The sequence below is a fragment of the Maylandia zebra genome, unplaced genomic scaffold (assembly GCF_041146795.1).
Source record: "Maylandia zebra isolate NMK-2024a unplaced genomic scaffold, Mzebra_GT3a scaffold03, whole genome shotgun sequence".
NCBI lineage: Eukaryota > Metazoa > Chordata > Actinopteri > Cichliformes > Cichlidae > Maylandia > Maylandia zebra.
In genome coordinates this window covers 1,677,687-1,705,287 of record NW_027490033.1, presented here as the reverse complement: position 1 = coordinate 1,705,287, position 27,601 = coordinate 1,677,687, and the positions used below count along the sequence as shown (strand labels likewise).

The following is a 27,601-nucleotide window of genomic DNA, read 5'->3' as shown; positions in this document are numbered from 1 at the left end:
TGGGGCAGGAACGTCTCTGAGCCAGAGTGGGAACTCCACCCTTTCCCAGCTGAGGACCATGGCCTCAGATGCTGATCCTCATTCACACGGCTTCACACTCTGCTGAGAACAGCTCCACTGTGAGCTGGAGGCCATCACCTGATGAAGCCAACAGAACCACATCCTCTGTGAAAACAGAGACGAGACTCTGGCTGTATCCCAATTCAGGGTCTGCAGCCTTAAAGGACGCATTTTAAGGCCGATTACATCACAGCGACGGGACGAAGGTCGCTGCTCGAAATGCGGCCCTCAAATGCGTCCTTAATTTCGCTGAATTTTAAGGACGTGGCGGTGTAGACTTCATATAGTATACTACTATACTATACACTATTATTAGTATAGTATACTATTATACTATACACTATTATTAGTGTAGTCTACTATTATACTATACACTATTATTAGTGTAGTCTACTATTATACTATACATATCTGTTTTTAACAGGGAATCTTGATCATGTTACATTTGACTTCTGTTGAGCTTCTTGAATTGTCACCTTCAGTTCCTTTCCTTTACTCTTCCAGTGTCTTTGGTTTAAATGTATTTACCCTGATAACTGCATATGAAACAGTTCACCTCTTGTCACTCACTATTATCTGTTTGCCATAAAAGTGTTGGTGATGTGTTGGGAGAATCATTATTTTCAGTCTCTTCTTATAAACATAGTGAGGCAAAGATGTGGGTCGTGGTCCCTGATAATCAGACGTGTCTGTGTTCTGTTACATGTGACGTTAGAGAGGTTTTAGTGGAGATAAAAACAGGACCAACATCACTCGTGACTGCTTTCCTGTCTTCAGTGTGTTTACTGGTGGAGCTCGTCCTCCTGTTGCATCTGTCACAGCTGTTACGCTCCTCTGTGACTCCTCCTCTATCTGCTGTGACACTGCAGGAGTTTTTGGTCATGGCGTGTGAATAACTGCCGAGGTCGGCTAGGACGACGCCACCACTCGTTGTCAGACCCTGTCACGCTGTCTGTTTTCATCTTTAGCCGAGGTTATTAAGAACTTCAAAATGAAACCAGTCTCTGTTTTCAGTCTCCGCCCTCTTTTGCAGCTTTGAGCCAGGTTGTAACACCTGTTAAAGTCACCACCTGTTGTGACCGGGGAGTGAGATGAGTGTGAGAAAGATGAAAACAACGTCTCATTCTGACTAGTTACTGGGAACTGATGTGTGATGATGCAATAACAAAGATGACTGTTTCTATGATTTTCTGTTTTTTTGTTTTTATTGATGATAAGGACAGGCAGAGGAGATTGGATGGATTTACTTTGTTTTATTATTTTGCACTGAAATGGAGTCCAGTGTACAGTCCTTGGCGTTGCACATATGTTTTAGCTGAGACTGTAGTGGGCACTCTTTAAATGTCGGGTCAGTTTGTCACGTTAGAGCCTATTTGTGCCTGTTAGTGCTGACGATGACTTTAGACCGAGCTGACTGAGGGGTCTAAGCTCATGATGCCACCAGCAACACCCGGGTCATGCTGCAGAGTTTTCAAACCCGACATAATTTACTCAGGTTACATCAGGTGATCTAAGAAAGGCCGCTTAGAAAGAAAAGCGAGTGCACTGCTTTAAGTGTCTTGAAGATGTTTAATCTGAACATTCAGCTTCTTCACTTCTAAAACCAAAAAGTGGAGAGTCCCAGATTTCAGTGTTTTGGTTCAGTTTAATGTAAAAATGGAGATGAAACACATATAAAGGCTGGTTTACACCACTGAGCCCTGCTCTAAAACACTGACACAGATCTGTCTGTGAAGCTGGCTTTAACAAATAAGAGCTTAAAGTTTTAAAAACATGTTTAGCACCAAACTGTCCACTTTACTGTCTGTAGCAGGAAGTGGCTGTTTGGCACTGAAACGGGAGAATCCAGCTGTTAGCCGAGATGTTGTGTTTGTAAAGCTCTTCATAAACGAGGACTGTGGAGGAGGAGAGCCTGTGTGAGTCAGGTGGTTCACCGGCCGAGTGTATCAGCAGCAGAAACAGCTGATCAGCGCCGTTTTATGCAGTAAAATAATCTTTCTGTTCCCAAACACATCCACACAGTTTACAACATAACAGCCCACTACATGCACATCTCACCGCAAACATGCATAAACCTGAACATAAAATATGTCCTGTACCTGTGTGATCTCTTTAAGTAACTCACAGAATATCAACACTAACGCCACAAGTTAAAATATTTTTACACCAGAGGAAAGAGCAGCAGAAATATTAAGACAGATAAATCATTCTGTCTTCAGTCTCCATGAACAGCATCAACATCCTCTGGTGAAATTTCTCTTTCCTCCTTAAAATATATTAAATGTCAGTTTAATTCCAGATTAATGGTTAAAACATGTATGTCACATATGAACATCAGGAAATAAAGAAAAGTGACTGATTCAGTTCCATATATGCTCCAGGGAGGCGTTAAGGTTCATTGAAATTGTTCAGTTATTAAAGTTTAATCTGAGCCGAGCTGACTTCCTCAGGAACAAATAAACACCGAGATAAACTTCACCTTACAGATATAATCTAAATGAATCATATCCAATCTCAGAGAGTTGACAGTCAGCTGTGTGCTGGGAGACATGTCTGTCTGCAGTGTACGAGCTCTGACCGCTCCCCAAAAATGTCGGAGTGAATACATTAATATTAAAAGTGTAGCTGGTGACACAGAAACAGAGGATTTAAGAAGTTTAAGTGTAGGTCGGGTCCACACATGTCCAAACACCTGTGCGTAGTCCTGCTTGTTACTCAGAAACGCACACTAATAAAATGGCCATAAGGCCAAAGCAATGGTTTTGACTGGTGTTGACCCCGCCCCCACCCTGAGTGTGGATGCTGAGAGAAGGGCCAGCTGTGAATATGAGGCTGTGGGAGCAGATGGAGAGAGAGTATGTCGGGGTATCCCAGTACAAACTTTACTGGGGTCAGAAATTAGACAGACTCCAGTTCCTTTGTTTGATTTATCTAGTTTGATGTTAGGAAAGAGATTCATGAGATGGAAAAACCTCCCAGTCTACTGAGATTCAGAAATGATTTGTACACATGGAAACTCCCTGAGTGGGAACAAAGAGTGTCCTGTCAGGAAGAGCATTTGGAATATGGATGTTGAGGATGTGACAGTGCCTGAAATCCTGCTGCTGTTCTGAACCATAGTTTCTGATCTGAAGGTCAAACAGAGTCATGATGGTTGTTTCTATTTGTTCCTTTTTAGTTTAGTTCCCCTGAAATCAGATGTGATATCAGCAGCTCTGAGTTCATTCATCATTATTGTCCAGTGATGACATTTCTGCTCCGTTTGGTGACAGTCAGCAGATTTTTCCTGAGTGTGGACGTGAACAGTCGTACCTGACAGCAGCAGGTAGCAAACAGAGATCGTCTTTCCAGCTGGAACTCTTCACTGAGCTGAACTCATTCAAAATGTTCTAGATTCAAGACAGGAAACAGTCCAAATGTGTGTCTTCACTCTGACTCTGGATCAGATCTCAGTGACAGACTGTGGACATTATGGAAGCCTAAATGTGACACCATCTTCCTCCTTCATCTGCAGATTAAAGCCAAACAAAGATTCTCATTAAAAGTCTGCAGGTCTGAGAGAGACTCAATCGTTGTGTCATGTCAAACACAGTAAGAGGAGCTGAAGCACAGATGTGAAGAGCAGATGTTCATCAGATTATGACCTCACTCTGTTTTGTCTTCATATACATTCAGTCTGTGTTTATAATGCAGACTTTCTGCTTTTATAATAACATATTTTATATTTTCTGTAATCTCAGACTGGCTGACTGTGGACTCTCAGAGACTCACTGTGAAGTTGTGGCCTCGGCCCTGAAGTCCATCCCCTCCCATCTGACAGAGCTGGACATGAGTGAGAACAAGCTGCAGGATTCAGCAGTGAAGCTTCTGTGTGCTGGACTGGAGAGTCCAAACTGTCGACTGGAGACTCTGAGGTGAGTTCACTGACTGCAGCTGTTGTTGTGTTTCTATATTTCAGGCTGCAGAGACTTTGAGCTTGTGTGGAAACAGACAGAGAGAAAAGAAAGACGTGAATGTCAAAGCTAATAAAGGTGAAGTTAGGAGCTGTGATGATGTTCATGTATCAGAAGCTGATCTGGCTGCTACAGAGACGACCCACACAGCTGCTGTGGTGAGGTTTGTGTTAAAGCAGAGGAACACAGGCCCAAACATGACAGCAAAGCAGGTTTCAGGCTCTGTGAGAGGATTTCAAACAGAAGCTGGAGAAGAGAAAGGACTACAGAAAGAAGGCAGCTGAGACCAGTCCAAGTGTTTCCATGGAGCCCAGTCTAACATTCATTTATACACTAAGGTACAGAAGTGAACGGGAAAATGAATCCATAGTTTCAAATGTAGAAATAGTTCTCAGTTCATTTACAGAGTTTAATACAGTTCATGAGGAAATGTTCAAAACAGCAGCTGAGAAGAAATCTGCTTCACAAAGTTGGATCCAATTCCAATAGTTTGTGATGCACTTTAACGCAGCGTGAGCAGTTCACTGCCTAACCCCACAGAGACTGTCAGTCTGGACTTTTCTTTATTTCTATTGGCTGTCAGTGAGATTTCAGAGCAATCAGAGACTGTGGGTCTGTGTATGAAGTATAATTCATGTGCAGTTGTTGAAGTTGTAGAATGAGAAATGGCAGTTTGGGGTATTTCCTGCTTTCATTGTCCTGCTTGTGCTGATGAAAATGTTTATTGACGTGTGAATTCATTCTTCAACGCTCGATTCTGCCTGAACAACAAGAAAACTTTGCTTTGTGTAACACAATTCAACGCACTGAAGCATCGACTTCTTTCATTATTACACAACAGCAGACTGGTGTCTAATAAACAGTGAATGATGCAGAAACAGATGTTTGAAGCTGTTCTTGGAGTACACTGAGAGAGAGAGAGCTGTGCAGGCAGGAACAGCCAAAGTCAGAGAGAATTCATGAGCATATTGATCAAACGTGAAGCAGAGTTTGGATCTTCTTTTGCTGCTGCTTCACTCAGTTTTGGTTGGAGACAGATGAAACCTGCAGCTTCAGGATCTGTGAGCTGTCCACTTTCAGCCCCGACGGCGTGTCCGTGTACGTGCCGTCGAGTGAACGATCCACGCTCTGTGTTTCCATCTTTGTGTGTTTAGCTGCTCTCATTTACTGTTTTATCTGTTTGCTGCTTGTTGAAATAGTTTGTGAGCTTTAACCTGAGATTCTGGCAAAATACATTTATATTAAACATCGATTCAGGATTGAATGAATCAACATCGTTTTATTCAAATTAAAACCATTAAAATGGGAACATGAATTTTTTACAGCCGCCTCTAATGCTGGGTAATGTCAGCTGGTCCATGTGCAGCTGGCTGTGAGGCTCAGGGAGCGTCTACAAAGTGCAACACTGAAAGAACATCATCCATAAATATTGAGTAAGAACTGGACTCTCATACAGCGAGACTCAAATGCCTTTAAACATCAGCTTATCCTGCTGATCCAAGTCCAACACTGAGTTTGTAAAAACATGTTTGTCAATCATTTTGTTTGGTTTCTGAGGAAAATGATTCAATAACTTGCTGCTAATACACAACATTTCATCATATTTCCTCATAACCCTCTTTTGTCTGACCATTTGATCCCATTTGAATTTGCAATAAAGGATCCACAGAGTTTGGTGACAATAATGACAGTAGATGTTTGTGTGAAAGTGCTGGAAGCAAATGAGTGTGTGATGTTCTTTCAGTGTTGCACTTTGTAGACGCTCCCTGAGCACTGGTCTCACAGCCAGCTGCACATAGAGACCAGTGTTGTTAGTCCAGGTCAGAAGATGACTTGTTGGAATGAAAATGAGCTTGTAGTTTGTCTGCTTTAATAATGTGACTGGAAAAAGGTGTTGGACTTCAAATATGTCCATTTCTGTCACACTTCACCTTTAAAAGTGAAGCCATGTGGTTCCTGGAAGGAAAAACACGACTTTTTCAAGTCTTTGTCCTGTTTTTATGAGACATGTACGACTTTAATGTTCTTTTTTTTTTTTAACTCAATTTTTATTATAATTTACAACATTGCAACTTGTGCTTGTCAATGTTCACAAGTAGGACAGTTACAGGAACTGCAATGCAGAAATGTAGATTAAAATAAGAACTGCAATTAGGAAGCACAAAACAAAACCCAAGCAAACAAACAAACAAACAGACAACAACAACAACAACAAAAAGAAAAAGAAAACAAAAACAAAAACTTTATGTAATATTAAATAACATGTGACAAACTTAGCCGTAAATGGACAAAACGAAACAGACCTATGCTAAATTATTGAAACAGTAAAGCATACAGTCAGGGGTCTCATGAGCTGCCCAGAAATAATATTTCAGGTTTGGAACAGCCAATCCCCCCTGCAGTTTTGACAGTTTTAATGTTTGGAACTTGATCCTTGGGCGTTTGCTTTGCCATATAAATTTGGAAAAAAGTTTATCTAAATTATCAAATGTAGAGTTGGGAATGTTAATAGGCAGCATTTGAAAAAGGTCTAGAAGTCTTGGCAATACATTCATACGTATACTCTCGATCCGACCCAAGAAAGACTGAGGCAGGACTGTCCATCTCTCTAAATCTTTTTTTATTTTTGCAACTATAACTTCATAATTTACTTTAAACAAATCTGATAATGAGTGAGGAATTTGAATTCCTAAATACTTGATACCTTCGTTTGGCCATTTAAAGCCACATCGCTCCTTGAATGTTAGTGAAATGTTTCCTCCTATATCCATTGCCAATGTTTTGTCAATATTAATTTTGTAACCAGAGAGGGAACCGTAATAATTTCTCTTAAATGAGGTAAACTGACTGCAGGATTTGAAATGTATAAAAGTACATCGTCTGCGTAGATGGACAATTTATGCTGTTCTCCATTAATTGAAAGGCCCTGAATTTCATGTTCATCTCTAATCAACTGCGCCAGAGGCTCAATACTTATATCGAACAGCAGGGGCGACAGTGGGCATCCTTGTCTACGCCCACGTTCCAGTGGAAATCTGGCTGATATTGTTCCATTTACCCGTACAGCCGCCATTGGGTTGGAATAAAGAATCTGTATCCACTTAATTAAGTTTGGCCCAAATTTGAATCTTTCAAGTGTTTGGCCCAAGTACTGCCAGGAAACCCTGTCGAATGCTTTTTGCGCATCAAGAGACAGAATCATTGTTTCTTCTTGTTTGGTCTTGTACAAGGACATTAAGTTCAACAATCTACGAACATTGTCCCCATAGTGCCTTCCTGCAATGAACCCCGTTTGATCTGGATTTATAACCTGTGTAATAATTTTACTAACTCTTTTGGCTAAAATCGTGGTGAGAATGCGCAAATCAGTATTAAGTAATGAGATTGGCCTGTATGATTGACAGTTTGTGGGGTCCTTGCCCTCTTTATGGATTACGACAATTGTAGCATCGTTCCAGGACGACGCCATAGTCCCAGTCTCCAGAGCGCAGTGGTAAGCTTTCAGTGATAAGGGTGCGACTTTGTCCTTAAGTTTTTTATAGAATTTGTTAATAAAACCATCAGGGCCAGGACTGTTTTTAGTTTTAAGGTTTGAAATCACCTGTGAAATTTCTTGTTCTCGAATTGGTTCATCTAACTCCTTTGCTACAGACTCTGGCAGTGTTTTTAAATTGATCTTTTCTAAGAAATCAGACAGTGTATTGTTATCTTTACATGTATCTGAATTTTTATATAATGACTCGAAAAAATTGGCAAAACAACTTGCAATTTGATTTGGTTTAGTAATTAGGGTTTGATCTGACTTCAACTTTTGGACCATATTACAAGTTTGCTGTTTCCTGAGTCTTATTGCCAGCAATCTACTAGTCCTACTACCCTGTTCATAGTACTTTTGTTTAGTGAATCTGAAATTGCCCTCAATTTTCTCGTTTATTAAACTATTAAGATCACTACGTAACATTTTAAGATCGGAAAGCAAATTGGCTGTCTGTGCTTTTTTGTGTTGTTGCTCTAGGTGTTTTATTTTGGCCTCCAATTCACACCGCCTAGCCTCTTTTCTTTTCTTCCTGGCACTTGCAAATGATATTATGCAACCTCTAATGTATGTCTTGGTGCAATCCCAGAGGGTTAAAGGCTCAGTTCAGTATGTATGAACTCACAAAACTGGCTGTCATTTAGGAGTGAGGCATTTAGTCGCCAGACTTTAATGTTCTTGATGCTCCTGTACCATCTCTCTGTCATCCTCCTCGCTCCCTCTTTGCACTCACAGTCTTTGTGCATCATTAACACTCACATGAGGAAAACCAAAGTTTTACTGGGCAGAAGATGATCATCAGTGACGCTGTCTTTAAGATACTCTTGTTAGAAATGTTTGACTTTAATGTGAAACGTTCAGAGTTTTTTCTCTTGTTGTGTTTGTTTGAAGCTGCTTCCTGTTGGCTTCAGCTGTTTGGAGTTTCCATTTTCTAAACTTCTACATTCTGAACCTTCTTCAGCTCTGAACAGATGATGAAACACTGAATGATTTCAAGCACTTTGTCTAATAAACTTACATCTTTCATTCTTTATACAGATTGAAGGACTGTGGTTTGTCAGATATTGGCCTTGATTATCTGGCAGCAGCACTGAAGTCCAACCCCTCGTATCCCACAGAGGTGGACCTGAGTGGAACCTACAGCAACCTGCAGGATCCAGGAGTGAAGCATCTGTGTGGTTTCCTGGAGAATCCACGATGTCGATTTGAAACTCTGAGGTCAGTCAGCATGTTTTAGTTGTGCTGAGATGAATATGATGTGAAAGTTGTGCTGACACTAAACTGCAGACATCAGGCTGATATTATACTGATCCACACTGAGGATCTTCATGGTAAAGTCTGTTTTCTTCTTCTCTGGTTTAGTCCATTGACTGCAGCAGAACAATGTTCACATTTCAAACAGTGATACTCAACGTATGGCCCGCGGCCCACACGCGGCCTGCCCACCTTTCCTGATTCAGAGAGAGGGGACCCTGATTAACTGTGTAGCTTCTTCCTCACAGTTCTAAGTATCAGACACAACAATGACTAATCCACAGCTGACTGTCTTTAGCAGGTCAAAGGTCACGGCACACAGCACTCTGTGAAACAGTTTGGAGCAGGAATTCTTGCACATTTACAAACTGACACTGCTGCACGGCATGCTGGGTAATGCTAGCTGCTCAGGTATGGGCGTGCTAATGGCTGTGAGGCGCCGTGGCTGCAGAACACTGAAGAAGAGAAAAGAGAAGTGGAGGATGAAGAAAAGAGGCGGAGATGAAGCGGAAGTTTAACTCCAGAGAGGAGCTGTGTCTGTGTGGGCGGGGCTCAGGCAGCTCCGCCCACACAGTGAGACTGAAGCAGGTGAAGAGTAATAAATGAAGACAGCAGACAGGATTTGATAAGCTGATGTACAAACATGTAGAATGATGGTGGCAGCTACAGAAACAGGTCCATACAGACTGAAGCGTGTCTCAGTCTGAATGTACACTGCTGTTATAAGAGCTGTGGAAACTCAGGTCAAAAGGACGTAACCACACTGCTGACAGTTCCAGGACATTCACAGAGTTACAGCATCATTTGTGACCATAAAGACAGAAAGCTCATCCAAATGCTGGGATTAAAAGTCTGTCCTGGTGGTGTCCAGTCAAACACGTCTCTGTGAAAGCTTCAATCCAACAGGCTCCAAAGTCCTTCTGCTCATTTCCTCGCCGGGTTCTTGATGCTCCTGTACCATCTCTCTGTCATCCTCCTCGCTCCCTCTTTGCACTCACAGTCTTTGTGCATCATTAACACTCACATGAGGAAAACCAAAGTTTTACTGGGCAGAAGATGATCATCAGTGACGCTGTCTTTAAAACACTCTTGTTAGAAATGTTCGACTTTAATGTGAAACATTCAGAGTTTTTTCTCTTGTTGTGTTTGTTTGAAGCTGCTTCCTGTTGGCTTCAGCTGTTTGGAGTTTCCATTTTCTAAACTTCTACATTCTGAACCTTCTTCAGCTCTGAACAGATGATGAAACACTGAATGATTTCAAGCACTTTGTCTAATAAACTTACATCTTTCATTCTCTATACAGATTGGAGAGCTGTGATTTGTCAGAGATCAGCTGTGATTATCTGGAAGCAGTGCTGAAGCTCAACCCTTCGTATCCCAGAGAGGTGGAGCTGAGCTACCACAAGCTGCAGGATTCAGGAGTGAAGCAGCTGTGTGTTCTTCTGGAGAATCCACAACATCAAATTGAAACTCTGAGGTCAGTCTCCACGTTTTAGTTGTGCTGACACTGTCGATCTGTGGAACTAAAACCTTTATACAGGAAGTCTGGTTCAGCTCTTTGTAGACCTTCTAATCTCTGATGCTCTGAGTCTTACTCAGTAGATGATGCAGAGTTGTGAAGCCGATGTGGGTGAGGACACTCGCCCAGCTCTAACTACTTTGACGTCCAGGCGGCTTCCCTGCTTGTCCTGATACAAACAAACCTGAGTAACCTTGCAGGTCAGATCTCATCAGTCACACCTGTTATGGCAGCTCTCCTCTAGATTGTAGTTCTTGTTAACCTGGGATGGTTTTAGAAGCCTGGACCACAGACTGCAAGGGAAGATATTACTGGGAAAGGCCAAAGCAACCTATTAGACCCATTAAACACTAACATAGATGAATACTCAGATTTAAACCTTTATTGTTTCACAAAGGGTTAAAAAGGGAACGTCCACAGTTTAGACTGCAGCAGATTTTATTAAAGCAGTTTGACAGGAGCAAAGCAAAAACACAAAGAATAAGTGTTTCACATATTAATACATATAACATAATAATAAAAGAAAAGCAAAATAATGATAAAAAAGAATGAAAAAGTTGTCCAGAGCAGCAGGATGTCTGAGGTCTGCAGAAACACAAAAACACAGCAGCTAAAAATAGTTGTTGAAAGAAAACGAGGTGGGAGCTGCTGATTCCTGAGCTTTGATACTGGATTAGCTTCAGTAGTTATTCCCATCACTGCTGTAGGAGCTACATTTAGTCACAGCTGATTGTCTCCTTTGACCAATCAGAAGACTACTGTTGTAAAAACAAGCAGACAAAGAACCAATGAGAGTGAAGAACAGGATAAAGAGCTCGTGTGATGGAGGCAAAGCAATAATCAGCAGACTGTAGCAGTTTCTATCTGGATGAAAGTAGAAGGAGCTCAGCGGAGCTCAGTCCCATATCTTTGGTTAGAAACAACATCAGTGATTTCCTGCTGCTCGAGATGATTCCAGCAGCTCTCATTACAGCAGCTGATGAGAGAAACAGCTGATGGCTCACAGCTCGTGCACTGTTGGATCTCCAGATGTTCACGTGGCTGAAGTCTGTGAAGAAACTGTGGTCCACGTAGTTCACACGGCCTCAGATTGGACCGAGCTCCCTGGATCACTGCAGCATCCTCAGCTGGTACATGGACGTCTCTGCTCCTCAGTCTTGGAGCCCCTGCAGGTCCGTCCACACCACCAGGGTCTTCTCACTCACCTTTCCTTCGTCCTCGTCCTTCATCGGCCGTGCTGTGTCTTTGTTCCTGCGGTGTTGTTCCCACGATGCAGCGCTGATGTTCCCTCCTTGAATGCACAACAAGTACGGTGCTGGTCTTTCTCGGGTGAAGCAGAGACAGATTGAAGTCTTTCAGGCTTTAGTGCCGACTTCCCTGACAGAGGCTGGACTCCATGGTCTGCACAGGAGGCTTCTACACTGTGTGGAGGTGACTCCTGGACTTGAAGACAGGCTGCAGGTACATGTGTGATGAAGAGGAGCTACAGCAGTGTGATGGAGCTGCAGGTGTGAAGGAAGTCCTGCTGTCCTGTCCCACCCTCATCTTTGCTTCCTCTGTCTTCTCTGGACTTGTCCTCCTGTTTCAGAAACAGCACTGCTTCATGCCGAGGGTGGACGGGAGCGTTGGCTCTGATTCTTTTACCGTCCACCACAAGGAGACACTGATGCTGACCTCCTGATTCATCTGCATGTGTTCTGCTTCACACTGCTCACCTCCACCAAAGACTTCACAAACATCTTCTTTCTTTGAGTCCAGTTTGTCCCACAAACACTTCCAAATCTCCTCCTCTGAGATTCTGCAGCTTCTTGCAGTGTGACTCAGCTGACTTCTGACAGACCACAGACTGGCACAGCATCCACATGTGTCTCCTTTCAAACAGGCTCTTGATGTTTCCTCCCACATCATTCTGGCCTCTCAGTCTCCTTTGTTCTCCAGCTCTGTAGCTCCAGCTGGTGAAGCTTCAGTTTTCCATGTTGGTAACAGTAAACTACAGCCTCTGCTGTCAGCTGGGTAACTAAACAGAGCTGCAGCACGTCTCTGCGGTGGTGCTACATCCAGCCTGCAGACGGCCGTCTACATGTTGTAGTGGTTTACAGTCACCAGGGGGCGCTGTCCCAGCCATGCAGGCAGTGGGCTGCTCTGCTTGTGCTGTTGTTGGTGAAGCTGAAGTGAAAGCGAGAGTTAAAACCCTGAACAGTGTCCACTGAGCTTCTCATGCTATTCTCATGCTCAAAGAAGTTTCACAGGAAGGACGACTCGTCCATCAGGCGTCCAGCTGTCCGTGACCGTGTCCACAGCAGAGTGTGACCGAGGCTTCATGCTAACACGCACACATGAAGCTAATACCACCACGAGCAGCTGCTCAGTGGATTTGGAGGACAAATGTCTGCAGCTTCTCACAGGCAGTATGCAGAATGTGGATCTCCACAAAGACTGTGGAGAGCCCGTCCCACACTCTAAATCCACACTTGTCTGCACAAAACTTCTCACACGTTCCCGTCACAAGTGTCTTCTAAGTGAAGCTACCAGGTTCAGGTCCAGCTTGTTTATCTGGAGCTGCAGTAGATGATCCATCCTCACAAAGCACCACAGCAGATATGCAAACACACAACACAACCAAAGGATTCTCTCTGCATGTCTGTGGCTGATGCTGCTGGAACGAAGCTGTTTGAAACCTTGTTGTTCTGCACTTTGGGACCAAAAGAGGAAACTGAAGCTCTGTGCAGAGGGTCCAATGGAAGCAGCCAAGTGCTGTAAGTGTCTGCTGTACAGGGATGCTGGTTCAGCTGTGGCTCAGTTTCACAGTGTGACTCAATAAAAGCAGCAGGAAATCAAAGCTTGATGCTTTCATCAGTGTGGAAATAAGAAAGTTTCCTGTGACAGACGCTGGAGCTCTTTCACTCTCAGCTTCACAGTTTCAGCTTCAAACTTCTTCCAACATGTTTCTAACACGGCCACATTCCACCTTAATGGAGCTGATATCTTGTGCATCAGCACATTTTCTAAAGGCAGCGATCACATCTTTAGTTTTGGATGTTTAACTGCAGATTGTTTATGTGTTTATAGCACATTAATTACAGCAGCAGCGTTGACCACAGTGCTGTACAAGAATCCAAAATAACTATTAAAATAACTCCTAATATTAATATCACACATCAAATATCAAATAACTCTCATGCTGTATTAAAAGCCAGTGAATACAAATGTGTTTTAAGAGCAGATTTACAGAGACTGACAGCAGGAGCTGGGGCTGTTCGATAGAACGATGTATATATGATGACCATATGAAAACGTCTATCGTTTCATATCACGCTCTTTGTTTCCTGCTTATGTGTTTGTGTTTTCCAGATAACGCTTTCAAAATAAATCTGAAGATCCTGTTGAGAGTTTTCAAAATAAACACAATACAGTACTGCGGTCGCTCGTTTATCGAGTTACGTTCTAAAAATAAGTCTCAGAATGAAGTAGCAGCTTTATGTTTTACAAGTATTATAGAAGTTTTAAGGCAGTTAAACCCTCACTGCACACTTTCTACACTTTTCTCAGACAGGCATGAACATTTTCACACTTTTCTCTCTTGTTTAAACAAAGTTCAAACCTTCATAGAAAAATAAGTTCATTATTAAAGAGTGAAAGCAAAGTGTTTCTGAAACGTGTCAAATCAGCCTTTGCTGGCATTAAATGAGCTTCTGTGTGAGGAGCACTCGTCCATGGCCTGGGCTCCTCGCTGTCAGGTAAAGTTTCATAAAGCTTTTGAGTTTTTCTGCAGATAATGTTGGTGTCCAGCACGATGTTCTTTTTCCTGCGGTCACTGAGCCACAAAGCCAAAGCTGACTCCATCCTTACGATGTTCTTGTTGTGGACAGTTACAACCTTTTTGCCTCCTTGTTGAAACTATGATGGTCAGCATCTTCCTCTGCCTTTGGCTGCTACCACAGGTGCAAAACGTCTCGTCATCATTGTTGTTTGTTGGGGACAAAACGTACAAACATACAGTGCAGCACTGCAGAGTCACACTGCTGTAAATTTGAACACATTCTGTACTGTACAGGAGACACGGCACGAGATTGGCTGACAATGGTCTACAGCCAATCAGGACGCAGAACACAATGCGCTGTAAAAAACAAAAACATGCAAAATTGCACAAAAAAGATCAGCGAAACAGCGAGGCCGCCAAAGGTGAACTGTGTTACAGCGAGGGACCAGCGTATATGTGGTTGTTGGGACGATAAATGTCTTTGAGCTTGTGTCAGAAGACGAGCTGCAGCTTTCTGGACCAGCTGCAGTCTTGCCAGGCAGGTCCCACTAACTCCAACATATAAGGAGTTACAATAATCCAGCTGGGACGTCATGAAAACGTGGCTCGCCCGTTCAAGGTTTTTAAAAGATAGAAATGATCTCACCTTAGATAAAAGCCTCAGTTTGAAGAAAGACCGCTGTACAACTGAGCTCAGCTGTTTTTCAAATTGCCGTCAAATATAAGCCCCAAATGTAATAATGCGATTTAATAAAAGAGCTGAACCAGTCTAATAGAGCGCCCTTGATGCCGCCATGCTCCAATGGTGAGGTCAAGATGCTGTGGTCAAGGCAGCGGTCAGATCCAAAAGCACAGCTGAGTCTCCTGATCAGTGGCTGATAAAAGATCATTAAGAACTTTCCAAAGTGCAGTTTCAGTGCTGTGAAGAGCTTTAAAACCAGACTGAAACCTTTACAACAGATTGCAGCTGAACAAATATAATCTTTTACAAAATCTTCGACAGGAAGGGAAGCTTTGAAATAGGCCTGAAGTTTGAGCACACAGAGGATCCAGATCAGGTTTTTAGTACAGGCTGTACAACAGCATGTTTAAAACAGGCTGTACAACACCTGAACTAAGACTGCTGTTAAAAATCGCTAAGATGTCGGAACCGACAACCTTTAAAATCTTTTTAAACACGTGTTGGAACAACATCATTTGGACAAGATGATGTCTTTACAGCATCACATCGTTCCTCCACCTGATCAAACCACACAGGCTCAAACTGATCAAAAACAGCTGAGCAGGTGAATATTTTAGCCCCGGTGCGATCTCGGGCGAGAGTATCGATGATGGCCAAAGGGCAGCGTCCAGCTCTACGGCCGCTGAAGAGCAGACTCAACAGACGCGCTTGATGTGGATCCTACTGCTCTAAAACTGGAGCTTCTTCAATCCATTAAAGAGACACAAAACCACAAAGACTTGTATAAAACTATCTTCCTTTATTCTCGATGCTTAAAGAGGATTTTGGAAAATGTGAGTTTTGCCTCTTTATATTTATGGTGGGGATGCAGAACAAGGAGCAAAGATGAATGTGATGCTGAATCAGCAGAAGACTTGGACTCATTTGATTCCAGCTTTGATATCATTGATTTCAATATGTCCATTTCTGTCACACTTCACCTTTAAAAGTGAAGCCATGTGGTTCCTGGAAGGAAAAACACGACTTTTTCAAGTCTTTGTCCTGTTTTTATGAGAAATGTACAACTTTAATGTGAAACATTCAGAGTTTTTTCTCTTGTTGTGTTTGTTTGAAGCTGCTTCCTGTTGGCTTCAGCTGTTTGGAGTTTCCATTTTCTAAACTTCTACATTCTGAACCTTCTTCAGCTCTGAACAGATGATGAAACACTGAATGATTTCAAGCACTTTGTCTAATAAACTTACATCTTTCATTCTTTATACAGATTGGTGGGCTGTGGTTTGTCAGAGATCAGCTGTGATTATCTGGCAGCAGCACTGAAGTCCAACCCCTCCCATCTGAGAGAGCTGGACCTGAGCATCAACAACAAGCTGCAGGATCCAGGAGTGAAGCATCTGTGTGGTTTCCTGGAGAGTCCAGGATGTAAACTTGAAACTCTGAGGTCAGTCAGCATGTTTTAGTTGTGCTGAGATGAATATGATGTGAAAGTTGTGCTGACACTAAACTGCAGACATCAGGCTGATATTATACTGATCCACACTGAGGATCTTCATGGTAAAGTCTGTTTTCTTCTTCTCTGGTTTAGTCCATTGACTGCAGCAGAACAATGTTCACATTTTTTTTAAACAATGTCTTTTTTATTAAGAGGTTTCCTTTTATACACGTAAACATCAACATATATTATACATATAAACAGAAAGAGAAGAGAAGGATTACAGATGATCTGTACATTAGGGTTAAGTAGTACATTTAAGCTGTGAAATGAGTTCAAAAATGTATCTTTGGCTGTGAAATAAAAGAAAAAAAAGAAAAAAGGGAAAGAAAGAGAAAAAAGAGAATATAAACAAATGTATAAAATATCTCAAAGTAACAAAATCCCTGCAAAACAATCCCATTCATTCCCACCCAGGTCACTGCCTGCACCCGCACACTGTATTTCCACACCTGACTTAAGAGAGTTTGCTGAAAAATTCTTATAGATTTTGAAAAGCATCAAGGAAGGGTCCCCACATGTCTTGAAATTTCCCAGTGGAGTTCTGAAGTGAGTGTCTTATCTTTTCCAGTTTTAGACAGGCCATGAGGTCATATAACCACTGTTTGTGAGTGGGAGGGGCAGCGTCCCGCCACCTCAGTAGGATTGCCCTCCTGGCCAACAGGGAACAGAATGATAATGCCTGTTTTTTTAGAGGTAGAAGCACCTCATTCCCACTGATGCCAAACAGAGCAAGAAGGGGGCCGGGGGCCAGCGTCACACTGAGAATCCTGGACAGGGTACGAAAAACCTCTGACCAGAACTGAGTGAGATTGGGACAAGACCAGTACATGTGGACCAGTGAGGCTTCAGCAGTTTTGCATCTGTCACAATATGGAGAGATTTCAGGGTAGATACGGGATAATCTGGATTTTGAGAAATGGGCTCTATGCACCACTTTGAACTGGATTAAACAATGGCGGGCACATAGTGATGTTGTGTTGACATGTTTGAGTATAGAGGCCCATGTTTCGTCAGAGATTGTCATGTTTTAAGTCTTCTTCCCACAGTGTCTTGAGCTTGGATGAAGAGGTATGTGTCAAATTTAACATTTTATTGTAAAGCAAGGAAATCAGCCCTCTATTGGTGGGATTGAGTTGTAGGATGGTTTCTAGTAGTGTAGGCTCTGGTGGAGGGCTTGAGCCTGAAGTCTGGGAACAAATAAAGTGCCTGACTTGCAAGTATCTGAAAAAGTGTGATGGTGGAAGAATATATTTATTAGCAAGTTGTTCAAATGATGCTAGTTTGTTGGCTATGAATAGGTCCTTGACGCAAGTTATTCCACTTCTGTGCCACTCCGCAAACCCACCGTCCTGGGTAGAAGGTTTAAAGAGATGGTTAGATGCAATGGGGCTGAGAAGGGAGAAGTCACAAAGTTTAAAATATTTCCTAAACTGGCCCCATATTTTTAATGAGTGCACCACTACAGGGTTGGGAATGAAGTTGAATGAAGAGGATGAGAGTGGAGAACAAAGTGCAGGTGGTAAGGATATACTGTTGTCACTATGCAATTCCATAGTGACCCAGTCAGGACAACCACTCCGATTATGGTAAAAATACCAAAACACCAAACATCGTATGTTAGCAGCCCAATAATAAAAACGAAAGTTGGGAAGTGCAAACCCACCCTCAATTTTAGATTTTTGAAGATGCATCTTATTAAGCCTTGGGCGTTTACTCTGCCACAGATAAGATGAGATGACAGAGTCCAGCTTATTGAAAAAAGTGTTGGGAATGAAAATGGGTACAGCCTGGAAAAGGTATAGAAATTTGGGTAGAATGGTCATTTTAATTGAATTGATACGTCCTACCAGAGACATAGAGAGTGGTGTCCAGTGGGTAAGGGACCGCTTCACTTGGTTCAGCAATGCACTCACATTTTCTGTGAAAAGGTTTTTATGTTTTTTTTGTCACTGTGATTCCCAAATATGTAATTTTTGTCCTTTCAACTCTGAAGGGCAAGCAGGTGAAGTCTAACATACTGGCTTTGCTACTTAGCGGGAAGAGCTCACTTTTATTAAGGTTCAGTTTATACCCTGAAATCTGACCAAATTGACTAAGCAGATTCAATGCAGATGGTAGTGAGGCTAAGGGCTTAGAAATAAAGAGCAGGAGATCATCTGCATAGAGCGAGACCTTATGTTCTGTATTGTTTCTCCAAATGCCGTGTACCTCTTTGCAACTGCGGAACGCAATGGCAAGGGGTTCTATGGCCAGATCAAAAAGCAGGGGGCTGAGAGGACATCCCTGGCGTGTGCCTCTGTGAAGTTTGAAAGGTTTTGACAATTGGAGGTTAGTTCGTATTGTAGCAGATGGTTGAGAATAGAGTAATTTAATCCATGAAGTAAATTTTGCTCCAAAGCCAAATCTATCAAGGACTGCAAAGAGATAATCAAACTCAACTCGATCAAAGGCCTTTTCAGCGTCAAGCGAGACCACACATTCATCAGAGTCTGTAGAGCTGGAGTAGACTATGTTAAATAGCCTCCTTATGTTAAAATATGAATGACGACCTTTAATGAAGCCTGTCTGGTCTTTCGAAATAATTTTTGGAAGAACTATTTCTAGTCTACGGGCAAGTATCTTGGCTAATATTTTAACGTCTGTGTTCAGTAGAGAAATGGGTCTATAGGAGGCACATTCCAACGGATCTTTTCCTTTCTTTTTAATAAGTGTAATACAGGCTTCATAGAATGATTGAGGAAGAGATCCTTGTTCCTTGCAGTCTGTGAGGGTTGCACTAAGCTGCGTGGACAGTAATGAAGAGAAGTGTTTGAAAAATTCTGACGGAAAACCATCCGGACCCGGACACTTACCAGAGTGCATCGAAGCTATAGCCAAGGAAACTTCTAACTGGGAGATGGGTTCATCCAGCCTTGTTTTAAGTTCTGGTGGAATTTCAGGAATGTTCACATTTCAAACAGTGATACTCAACGTATGGCCCGCGGCCCACACGCGGCCGGCCCACCTTTCCTGATTCAGAGAGAGGGGACCCTGATTAACTGTGTAGCTTCTTCCTCACAGTTCTAAGTATCAGACACAACAATGAATAATCCACAGCTGACTGTCTTTAGCAGGTCAAAGGTCACGGCACACAGCAGACAGTCAGAAATATTCTAACTCTGATCATTTATCAGTTGTGACACTGTGAGACTTGATCAGAGGTGTGATCATCACAGCAGAGGCCTTTGTGTCAAAGTCACTGAGGATCAAACAGAAACACATGAAGCAGATTTTCCTCTTCTGGCTTTTTATAGCAGATAACCTTCAAAATATTCTGCAGTCGATCAAAAACTGAAGCAAACCATGAAGCAACATGTGAACATGAGCTGATGCTGCTGAAGTGAAGCAAAGTTACAGAGGTTTGATTACAGACACAGCTGAGAGTTTGTAATCTGTCATCATTTTAAAAAGTTTCCATGGAACAGCAGAAATGAGGCTTTACTATCAGAGGCCGACAGCACTGAACACAACAGCAGACTGGTGGCTAATAAACAGTGAATGATGCAGAAACAGATGTTTGAAGCTGTTCTTGGAGTACACTGAGAGAGAGAGAGCTGTGCAGGCAGGAACAGCCAAAGTCAGAGAGAATTCATGAGCATATTGATCAAACGTGAAGCAGAGTTTGGATCTTCTTTTGCTGCTGCTTCACTCAGTTTTGGTTGGAGACAGATGAAACCTGCAGCTTCAGGATCTGTGAGCTGTCCACTTTCAGCCCCGACGGCGTGTCCGTGTACGTGCCGTCGAGTGAACGATCCACGCTCTGTGTTTCCATCTTTGTGTGTTTAGCTGCTCTCATTTACTGTTTTATCTGTTTGCTGCTTGTTGAAATAGTTTGTGAGCTTTAACCTGAGATTCTGGCAAAATACATTTATATTAAACATCGATTCAGGATTGAATGAATCAACATCGTTTTATTCAAATTAAAACCATTTAAATGGGAACATGAATTTTTTACAGCCGCCTCTAATGCTGGGTAATGTCAGCTGGTCCATGTGCAGCTGGCTGTGAGGCTCAGGGAGCGTCTACAAAGTGCAACACTGAAAGAACATCATCCATAAATATTGAGTAAGAACTGGACTCTCATACAGCGAGACTCAAATGCCTTTAAACATCAGCTTATCCTGCTGATCCAAGTCCAACACTGAGTTTGTAAAAACATGTTTGTCAATCATTTTGTTTGGTTTCTGAGGAAAATGATTCAATAACTTGCTGCTAATACACAACATTTCATCATATTTCCTCATAAGCCTCTTTTGTCTGACCATTTGATCCCATTTGAATTTGCAATAAAGGATCCACAGAGTTTGGTGACAATAATGACAGTAGATGTTTGTGTGAAAGTGCTGGAAGCAAATGAGTGTGTGATGTTCTTTCAGTGTTGCACTTTGTAGACGCTCCCTGAGCACTGGTCTCACAGCCAGCTGCACATAGAGACCAGTGTTGTTAGTCCAGGTCAGAAGATGACTTGTTGGAATGAAAATGAGCTTGTAGTTTGTCTGCTTTAATAATGTGACTGGAAAAAGGTGTTGGACTTCAAATATGTCCATTTCTGTCACACTTCACCTTTAAAAGTGAAGCCATGTGGTTCCTGGAAGGAAAAACACGACTTTTTCAAGTCTTTGTCCTGTTTTTATGAGAAATGTACGACTTTAATGTGAAACATTCAGAGTTTTTTCTCTTGTTGTGTTTGTTTGAAGCTGCTTCCTGTTGGCTTCAGCTGTTTGGAGTTTCCATTTTCTAAACTTCTACATTCTGAACCTTCTTCAGCTCTGAACAGATGATGAAACACTGAATGATTTCAAGCTCTTTGTCTAATAAACTTACATCTTTCATTCTTTATACAGATTGAAGAGCTGTGGTTTGTCAGAGATCAGCTGTGATTATCTGGCAGCAGCACTGAAGTCCAACCCCTCCCATCTGAGACAGCTGGACCTGAGCGACAACGACAACCTGCAGGATCCAGGAGTGAAGCATCTGTGTGGTTTCCTGGAGAGTCCAGGATGTAAACTTGAAACTCTGAGGTCAGTCAGCATGTTTTAGTTGTGCTGAGATGAATATGATGTGAAAGTTGTGCTGACACTAAACTGCAGACATCAGGCTGATATTATACTGATCCACACTGAGGATCTTCATGGTAAAGTCTGTTTTCTTCTTCTCTGGTTTAGTCCATTGACTGCAGCAGAACAATGTTCACATTTCAAACAGTGATACTCAACGTATGGCCCGCGGCCCACACGCGGCCTGCCCACCTTTCCTGATTCAGAGAGAGGGGACCCTGATTAACTGTGTAGCTTCTTCCTCACAGTTCTAAGTATCAGACACAACAATGAATAATCCACAGCTGACTGTCTTTAGCAGGTCAAAGGTCACGGCACACAGCAGACAGTCAGAAATATTCTAACTCTGATCATTTATCAGTTGTGACACTGTGAGACTTGATCAGAGGTGTGATCATCACAGCAGAGGCCTTTGTGTCAAAGTCACTGAGGATCAAACAGAAACACATGAAGCAGATTTTCCTCTTCTGGCTTTTTATAGCAGATAACCTTCAAAATATTCTGCAGTCGATCAAAAACTGAAGCAAACCATGAAGCAACATGTGAACATGAGCTGATGCTGCTGAAGTGAAGCAAAGTTACAGAGGTTTGATTACAGACACAGCTGAGAGTTTGTAATCTGTCATCATTTTAAAAAGTTTCCATGGAACAGCAGAAATGAGGCTTTACTGTCAGAGGCCGACAGCACTGAACACAACAGCAGACTGGTGGCTAATAAACAGTGAATGATGCAGAAACAGATGTTTGAAGCTGTTCTTGGAGTACACTGAGAGAGAGAGAGCTGTGCAGGCAGGAACAGCCAAAGTCAGAGAGAATTCATGAGCATATTGATCAAACGTGAAGCAGAGTTTGGATCTTCTTTTGCTGCTGCTTCACTCAGTTTTGGTTGGAGACAGATGAAACCTGCAGCTTCAGGATCTGTGAGCTGTCCACTTTCAGCCCCGACGGCGTGTCCGTGTACGTGCCGTCGAGTGAACGATCCACGCTCTGTGTTTCCATCTTTGTGTGTTTAGCTGCTCTCATTTACTGTTTTATCTGTTTGCTGCTTGTTGAAATAGTTTGTGAGCTTTAACCTGAGATTCTGGCAAAATACATTTATATTAAACATCGATTCAGGATTGAATGAATCAACATCGTTTTATTCAAATTAAAACCATTTAAATGGGAACATGAATTTTTTACAGCCGCCTCTAATGCTGGGTAATGTCAGCTGGTCCATGTGCAGCTGGCTGTGAGGCTCAGGGAGCGTCTACAAAGTGCAACACTGAAAGAACATCATCCATAAATATTGAGTAAGAACTGGACTCTCATACAGCGAGACTCAAATGCCTTTAAACATCAGCTTATCCTACTGATCCAAGTCCAACACTGAGTTTGTAAAAAGATGTTTGTCAATCATTTTGTTTGGTTTCTGAGGAAAAAGATTCAATAACTTGCTGCTAATACACAACATTTCATCATATTTCCTCATAACCCTCTTTTGTCTGACCATTTGATCCCATTTGAATTTGCAATAAAGGATCCACAGAGTTTGGTGACAATAATGACAGTAGATGTTTGTGTGAAAGTGCTGGAAGCAAATGAGTGTGTGATGTTCTTTCAGTGTTGCACTTTGTAGACGCTCCCTGAGCACTGGTCTCACAGCCAGCTGCACATAGAGACCAGTGTTGTTAGTCCAGGTCAGAAGATGACTTGTTGGAATGAAAATGAGCTTGTAGTTTGTCTGCTTTAATAATGTGACTGGAAAAAGGTGTTGGACTTCAAATATGTCCATTTCTGTCACACTTCACCTTTAAAAGTGAAGCCATGTGGTTCCTGGAAGGAAAAACACGACTTTTTCAAGTCTTTGTCCTGTTTTTATGAGAAATGTACGACTTTAATGTGAAACATTCAGAGTTTTTTCTCTTGTTGTGTTTGTTTGAAGCTGCTTCCTGTTGGCTTCAGCTGTTTGGAGTTTCCATTTTCTAAACTTCTACATTCTGAACCTTCTTCAGCTCTGAACAGATGATGAAACACTGAATGATTTCAAGCACTTTGTCTAATAAACTTACATCTTTCATTCTTTATACAGATTGAAGAGCTGTGGTTTGTCAGATATTGGCCTTGATTATCTGGCAGCAGCACTGAAGTCCAACCCCTCGTATCCCACAGAGGTGGACCTGAGTGGAACCTACAGCAACCTGAAGGGTTCAGGAGTGAAGCATCTGTGTGATTTTCGGGAGAATCCACGATGTCGATTTGAAACTCTGAGGTCAGTCAGCATGTTTTAGTTGTGCTGAGATGAATATGATGTGAAAGTTGTGCTGACACTAAACTGCAGACATCAGGCTGATATTATACTGATCCACACTGAGGATCTTCATGGTAAAGTCTGTTTTCTTCTTCTCTGGTTTAGTCCATTGACTGCAGCAGAACAATGTTCACATTTCAAACAGTGATACTCAACGTATGGCCCGCGGCCCACACGCGGCCTGCCCACCTTTCCTGATTCAGAGAGAGGGGACCCTGATTAACTGTGTAGCTTCTTCCTCACAGTTCTAAGTATCAGACACAACAATGAATAATCCACAGCTGACTGTCTTTAGCAGGTCAAAGGTCACGGCACACAGCACTCTGTGAAACAGTTTAGAGCAGGAATTCTTGCACATTTACAAACTGACACTGCTGCACGGCATGCTGGGTAATGCTAGCTGCTCAGGTATGGGCGTGCTAATGGCTGTGAGGCTCTGTGGCTGCAGAACACCGAAGAAGAGAAAAGAGAGGTGGAGGATGAAGAAAAGAGGCGGAGATGAAGCAGAAGTTTTGCTCCAGAGAGGAGCTGTGTCTGTGTGGGCAGGGCTCAGACAGCTCCGCCCACACAGTGACAGTGAAGCAGGTGAAGAGTAATAAATGAAGACAGCAGACAGGATTTGATAAGCTGATGTACAAACATGTAGGTCGTGTCCAAATTCATGGGCTGCATCCTCCTGAGGCCGCATTTGTAGACCGATTACGTCACAGCGACACGTCGAAGGCTGTCCAAATTCGTAGACTCCTCCGAATGCAGCCAACAAATGCGTCCTCCTTTTCCCCGAATTTGAAGGATGGGTCGGGTGTTTCCTTCGTGGCCTACCATATCCCAGAATTCATAGCGCGGCCCAGCCAAACTCCAGTTTCCAACAATGGCGGCCGCTACTAAGTTTTAAAATTACTCATACTAATCTTTTTCGGTCACAAAATAAACTTTTAACATATTTTCAGGCGAGAAAGTAGCTGTGTAAACATCAAATATCTGCTCGGTTTATCAAGATACCGCATATATGCAAAAGTGCTTCGACGTTTTCGGAGACGTCTGCTACCCACCAGCTCGATAGCTCGCCGGGAGCTCGAGGGTCACTGAAGCCGCCGAGAACGGCACAACTCCCGGCACATCATTTTCAGATCACCGCGGACTTTCGCTACTCAGGTTAAACGTGATATATAAGTCACTTAGACAACCTCAAAATGTTATTGTTTGGCTTTTTTCAGTGTTTTGTTTGTTCGTGAGTAAATCGGTTTGGCTGAGATTAAAGTTATTAGATTAGATTAGATAAAATAAAACTTTATTAATCCCCCAGGTGGGTTCCTCCTTGGTCTTTACAGAGCTGACTAAACGTCAAACAGAAAACTGATTAAACAGAAGTATGAGACAGTCGAGAATTTACGCCAGTGTCCTGTTATATTTTAGATAGCAAGGAGCAGACGGCTGAGTTTATTAAACTCCACCGAGACAGCGGTGACGCTAATCAGAAGGCTAGACCGTCCAATTTCCCCAGCCGTTTATTTCCAGCCTACCCGACCTTCTGAGGACCCAGCCCACGTAGACCGCAAAGGCCGGGTCCTCGGGAGGATGCAGCCCATGAATTTGGACACGACCGTAGAATGATGGTGGCAGCTACAGAAACAGGTCCATACAGACTGAAGCGTGTCTCAGTCTGAATGTACACTGCTGTTATAAGAGCTGTGGAAACTCAGGTCAAAAGGACGTAACCACACTGCTGACAGTTCCAGGACAGTCACAGAGTTACAGCATCATTTGTGACCATAAAGACAGAAAGCTCATCCAAATCCTGGGATTAAAAGTCTGTCCTGGTGGTGTCCAGTCAAACACGTCTCTGTGAAAGCTTCAATCCAACAGGCTCCAAAGTCCTTCTGCTCATTTCCTCGCCGGGTTCTTGATGCTCCTGTACCATCTCTCTGTCATCCTCCTCGCTCCCTCTTTGCACTCACAGTCTTTGTGCATCATTAACACTCACATGTGGAAAACCAAAGTTTTACTGGGCAGAAGATGATCATCAGTGACGCTGTCTTTAAAACACTCTTGTTAGAAATGTACGACTTTAATGTGAAACATTCAGAGTTTTTTCTCTTGTTGTGTTTGTTTGAAGCTGCTTCCTGTTGGCTTCAGCTGTTTGGAGTTTCCATTTTCTAAACTTCTACATTCTGAACCTTCTTCAGCTCTGAACAGATGATGAAACACTGAATGATTTCAAGCACTTTGTCTAATAAACTTACATCTTTCATTCTCTATACAGATTGGAGAGCTGTGATTTGTCAGAGATCAGCTGTGATTATCTGGAAGCAGTGCTGAAGCTCAACCCTTCGTATCCCAGAGAGGTGGACCTGAGCTACCACAAGCTGCAGGATCCAGGAGTGAAGCAGCTGTGTGTTCTTCTGGAGAATCCACAACATCAAATTGAAACTCTGAGGTCAGTCTCCACGTTTTAGTTGCGCTGACACTGTCGATCTGTGGAACTAAAACCTTTCTACAGGAAGTCTGGTTCAGCTCTTTGTAGACCTTCTAATCTCTGATGCTCTGAGTCTTACTCAGTAGATGATGCAGAGTTGTGAAGCCGATGTGGGTGAGGACACTCGCCCAGCTCTAACTACTTTGACGTCCAGGCGGCTTCCCTGCTTGTCCTGATACAAACAAACCTGAGTAACCTTGCAGGTCAGATCTCATCAGTCACACCTGTTATGGCAGCTCTCCTCTAGATTGTAGTTCTTGTTAACCTGGGATGGTTTTAGAAGCCTGGACCACAGACTGCAAGGGAAGATATTACTGGGAAAGGCCAAAGCAACCTATTAGACCCATTAAACACTAACATAGATGAATACTCAGATTTAAACCTTTATTGTTTCACAAAGGCTTAAAAAGGGAACGTCCACAGTTTAGACTGCAGCAGATTTTATTAAAGCAGTTTGACAGGAGCAAAGCAAAAACACAAAGAATAAGTGTTTCACATATTAATACATATAACATAATAATAAAAGAAAAGCAAAATAATGATACAAAAGAATGAAAAAGTTGTCCAGAGCAGCAGGATGTCTGAGGTCTGCAGAAACACAAAAACACAGCAGCTAAAAATAGTTGTTGAAAGAAAACGAGGTGGGAGCTGCTGATTCCTGAGCTTTGATACTGGATTAGCTTCAGTAGTTATTCCCATCACTGCTGTAGGAGCTACATTTAGTCACAGCTGATTGTCTCCTTTGACCAATCAGAAGACTACTGTTGTAAAAACAAGCAGACAAAGAACCAATGAGAGTGAAGAACAGGATAAAGAGCTCGTGTGATGGAGGCAAAGCAATAATCAGCAGACTGTAGCAGTTTCTATCTGGATGAAAGTAGAAGGAGCTCAGCGGAGCTCAGTCCCATATCTTTGGTTAGAAACAACATCAGTGATTTCCTGCTGCTCGAGATGATTCCAGCAGCTCTCATTACAGCAGCTGATGAGAGAAACAGCTGATGGCTCACAACTCGTACACTGTTGGATCTCCAGATGTTCACGTGGCTGAAGTCTGTGAAGAAACTGTGGTCCACGTAGTTCATACGGCCTCAGATTGGACCGAGCTCCCTGGATCACTGCAGCATCCTCAGCTGGTACATGGACATCTCTGCTCCTCAGTCTTGGAGCCCCTGCAGGTCCGTCCACACCACCAGGGTCTTCTCACTCACCTTTCCTTTGTCCTCGTCCTTCATCGGCCGTGCTGTGTCTTTGTTCCTGCGGTGTTGTTCCCACGATGCAGCGCTGATGTTCCCTCCTTGAATGCACAACAAGTACGGTGCTGGTCTTTCTCGGGTGGAGCAGAGACAGATTGAAGTCTTTCAGGCTTTAGTGCCGACTTCCCTGACAGAGGCTGGACTCCATGGTCTGCACAGGAGGCTTCTACACTGTGTGGAGGTGACTCCTGGACTCGAAGACAGGCTGCAGGTACATGTGTGATGAAGAGG

The 27,601-nt window shown here is 42.8% G+C and overlaps 1 protein-coding gene across 3 annotated transcripts in view; it reads left to right on the top strand.

Annotated features, from left to right (window-relative positions):
* LOC112432436 (protein NLRC3) overlaps positions 1-27,601 on the top strand; it is a 3,307,575-nt gene that overhangs the window by 1,676,154 nt on the left and 1,603,820 nt on the right. The window contains exons 3-6 of one of the 3 annotated variants that reach the window (XM_076881154.1): positions 3,801-3,974; positions 8,587-8,766; positions 10,106-10,279; positions 16,025-16,227. In XM_076881154.1, coding sequence (XP_076737269.1) covers positions 3,801-3,974; positions 8,587-8,766; positions 10,106-10,279; positions 16,025-16,220 — 724 coding nt within the window. In that variant the 3' untranslated portion in view covers positions 16,221-16,227. Of the gene's footprint in view, positions 1-3,800; positions 3,975-8,586; positions 8,767-10,105; positions 10,280-16,024; positions 16,228-23,422; positions 23,603-27,601 lie in introns of those variants that run through there. The other 2 variants (XM_076881152.1, XM_076881168.1) reach the window with 2 other exon arrangements.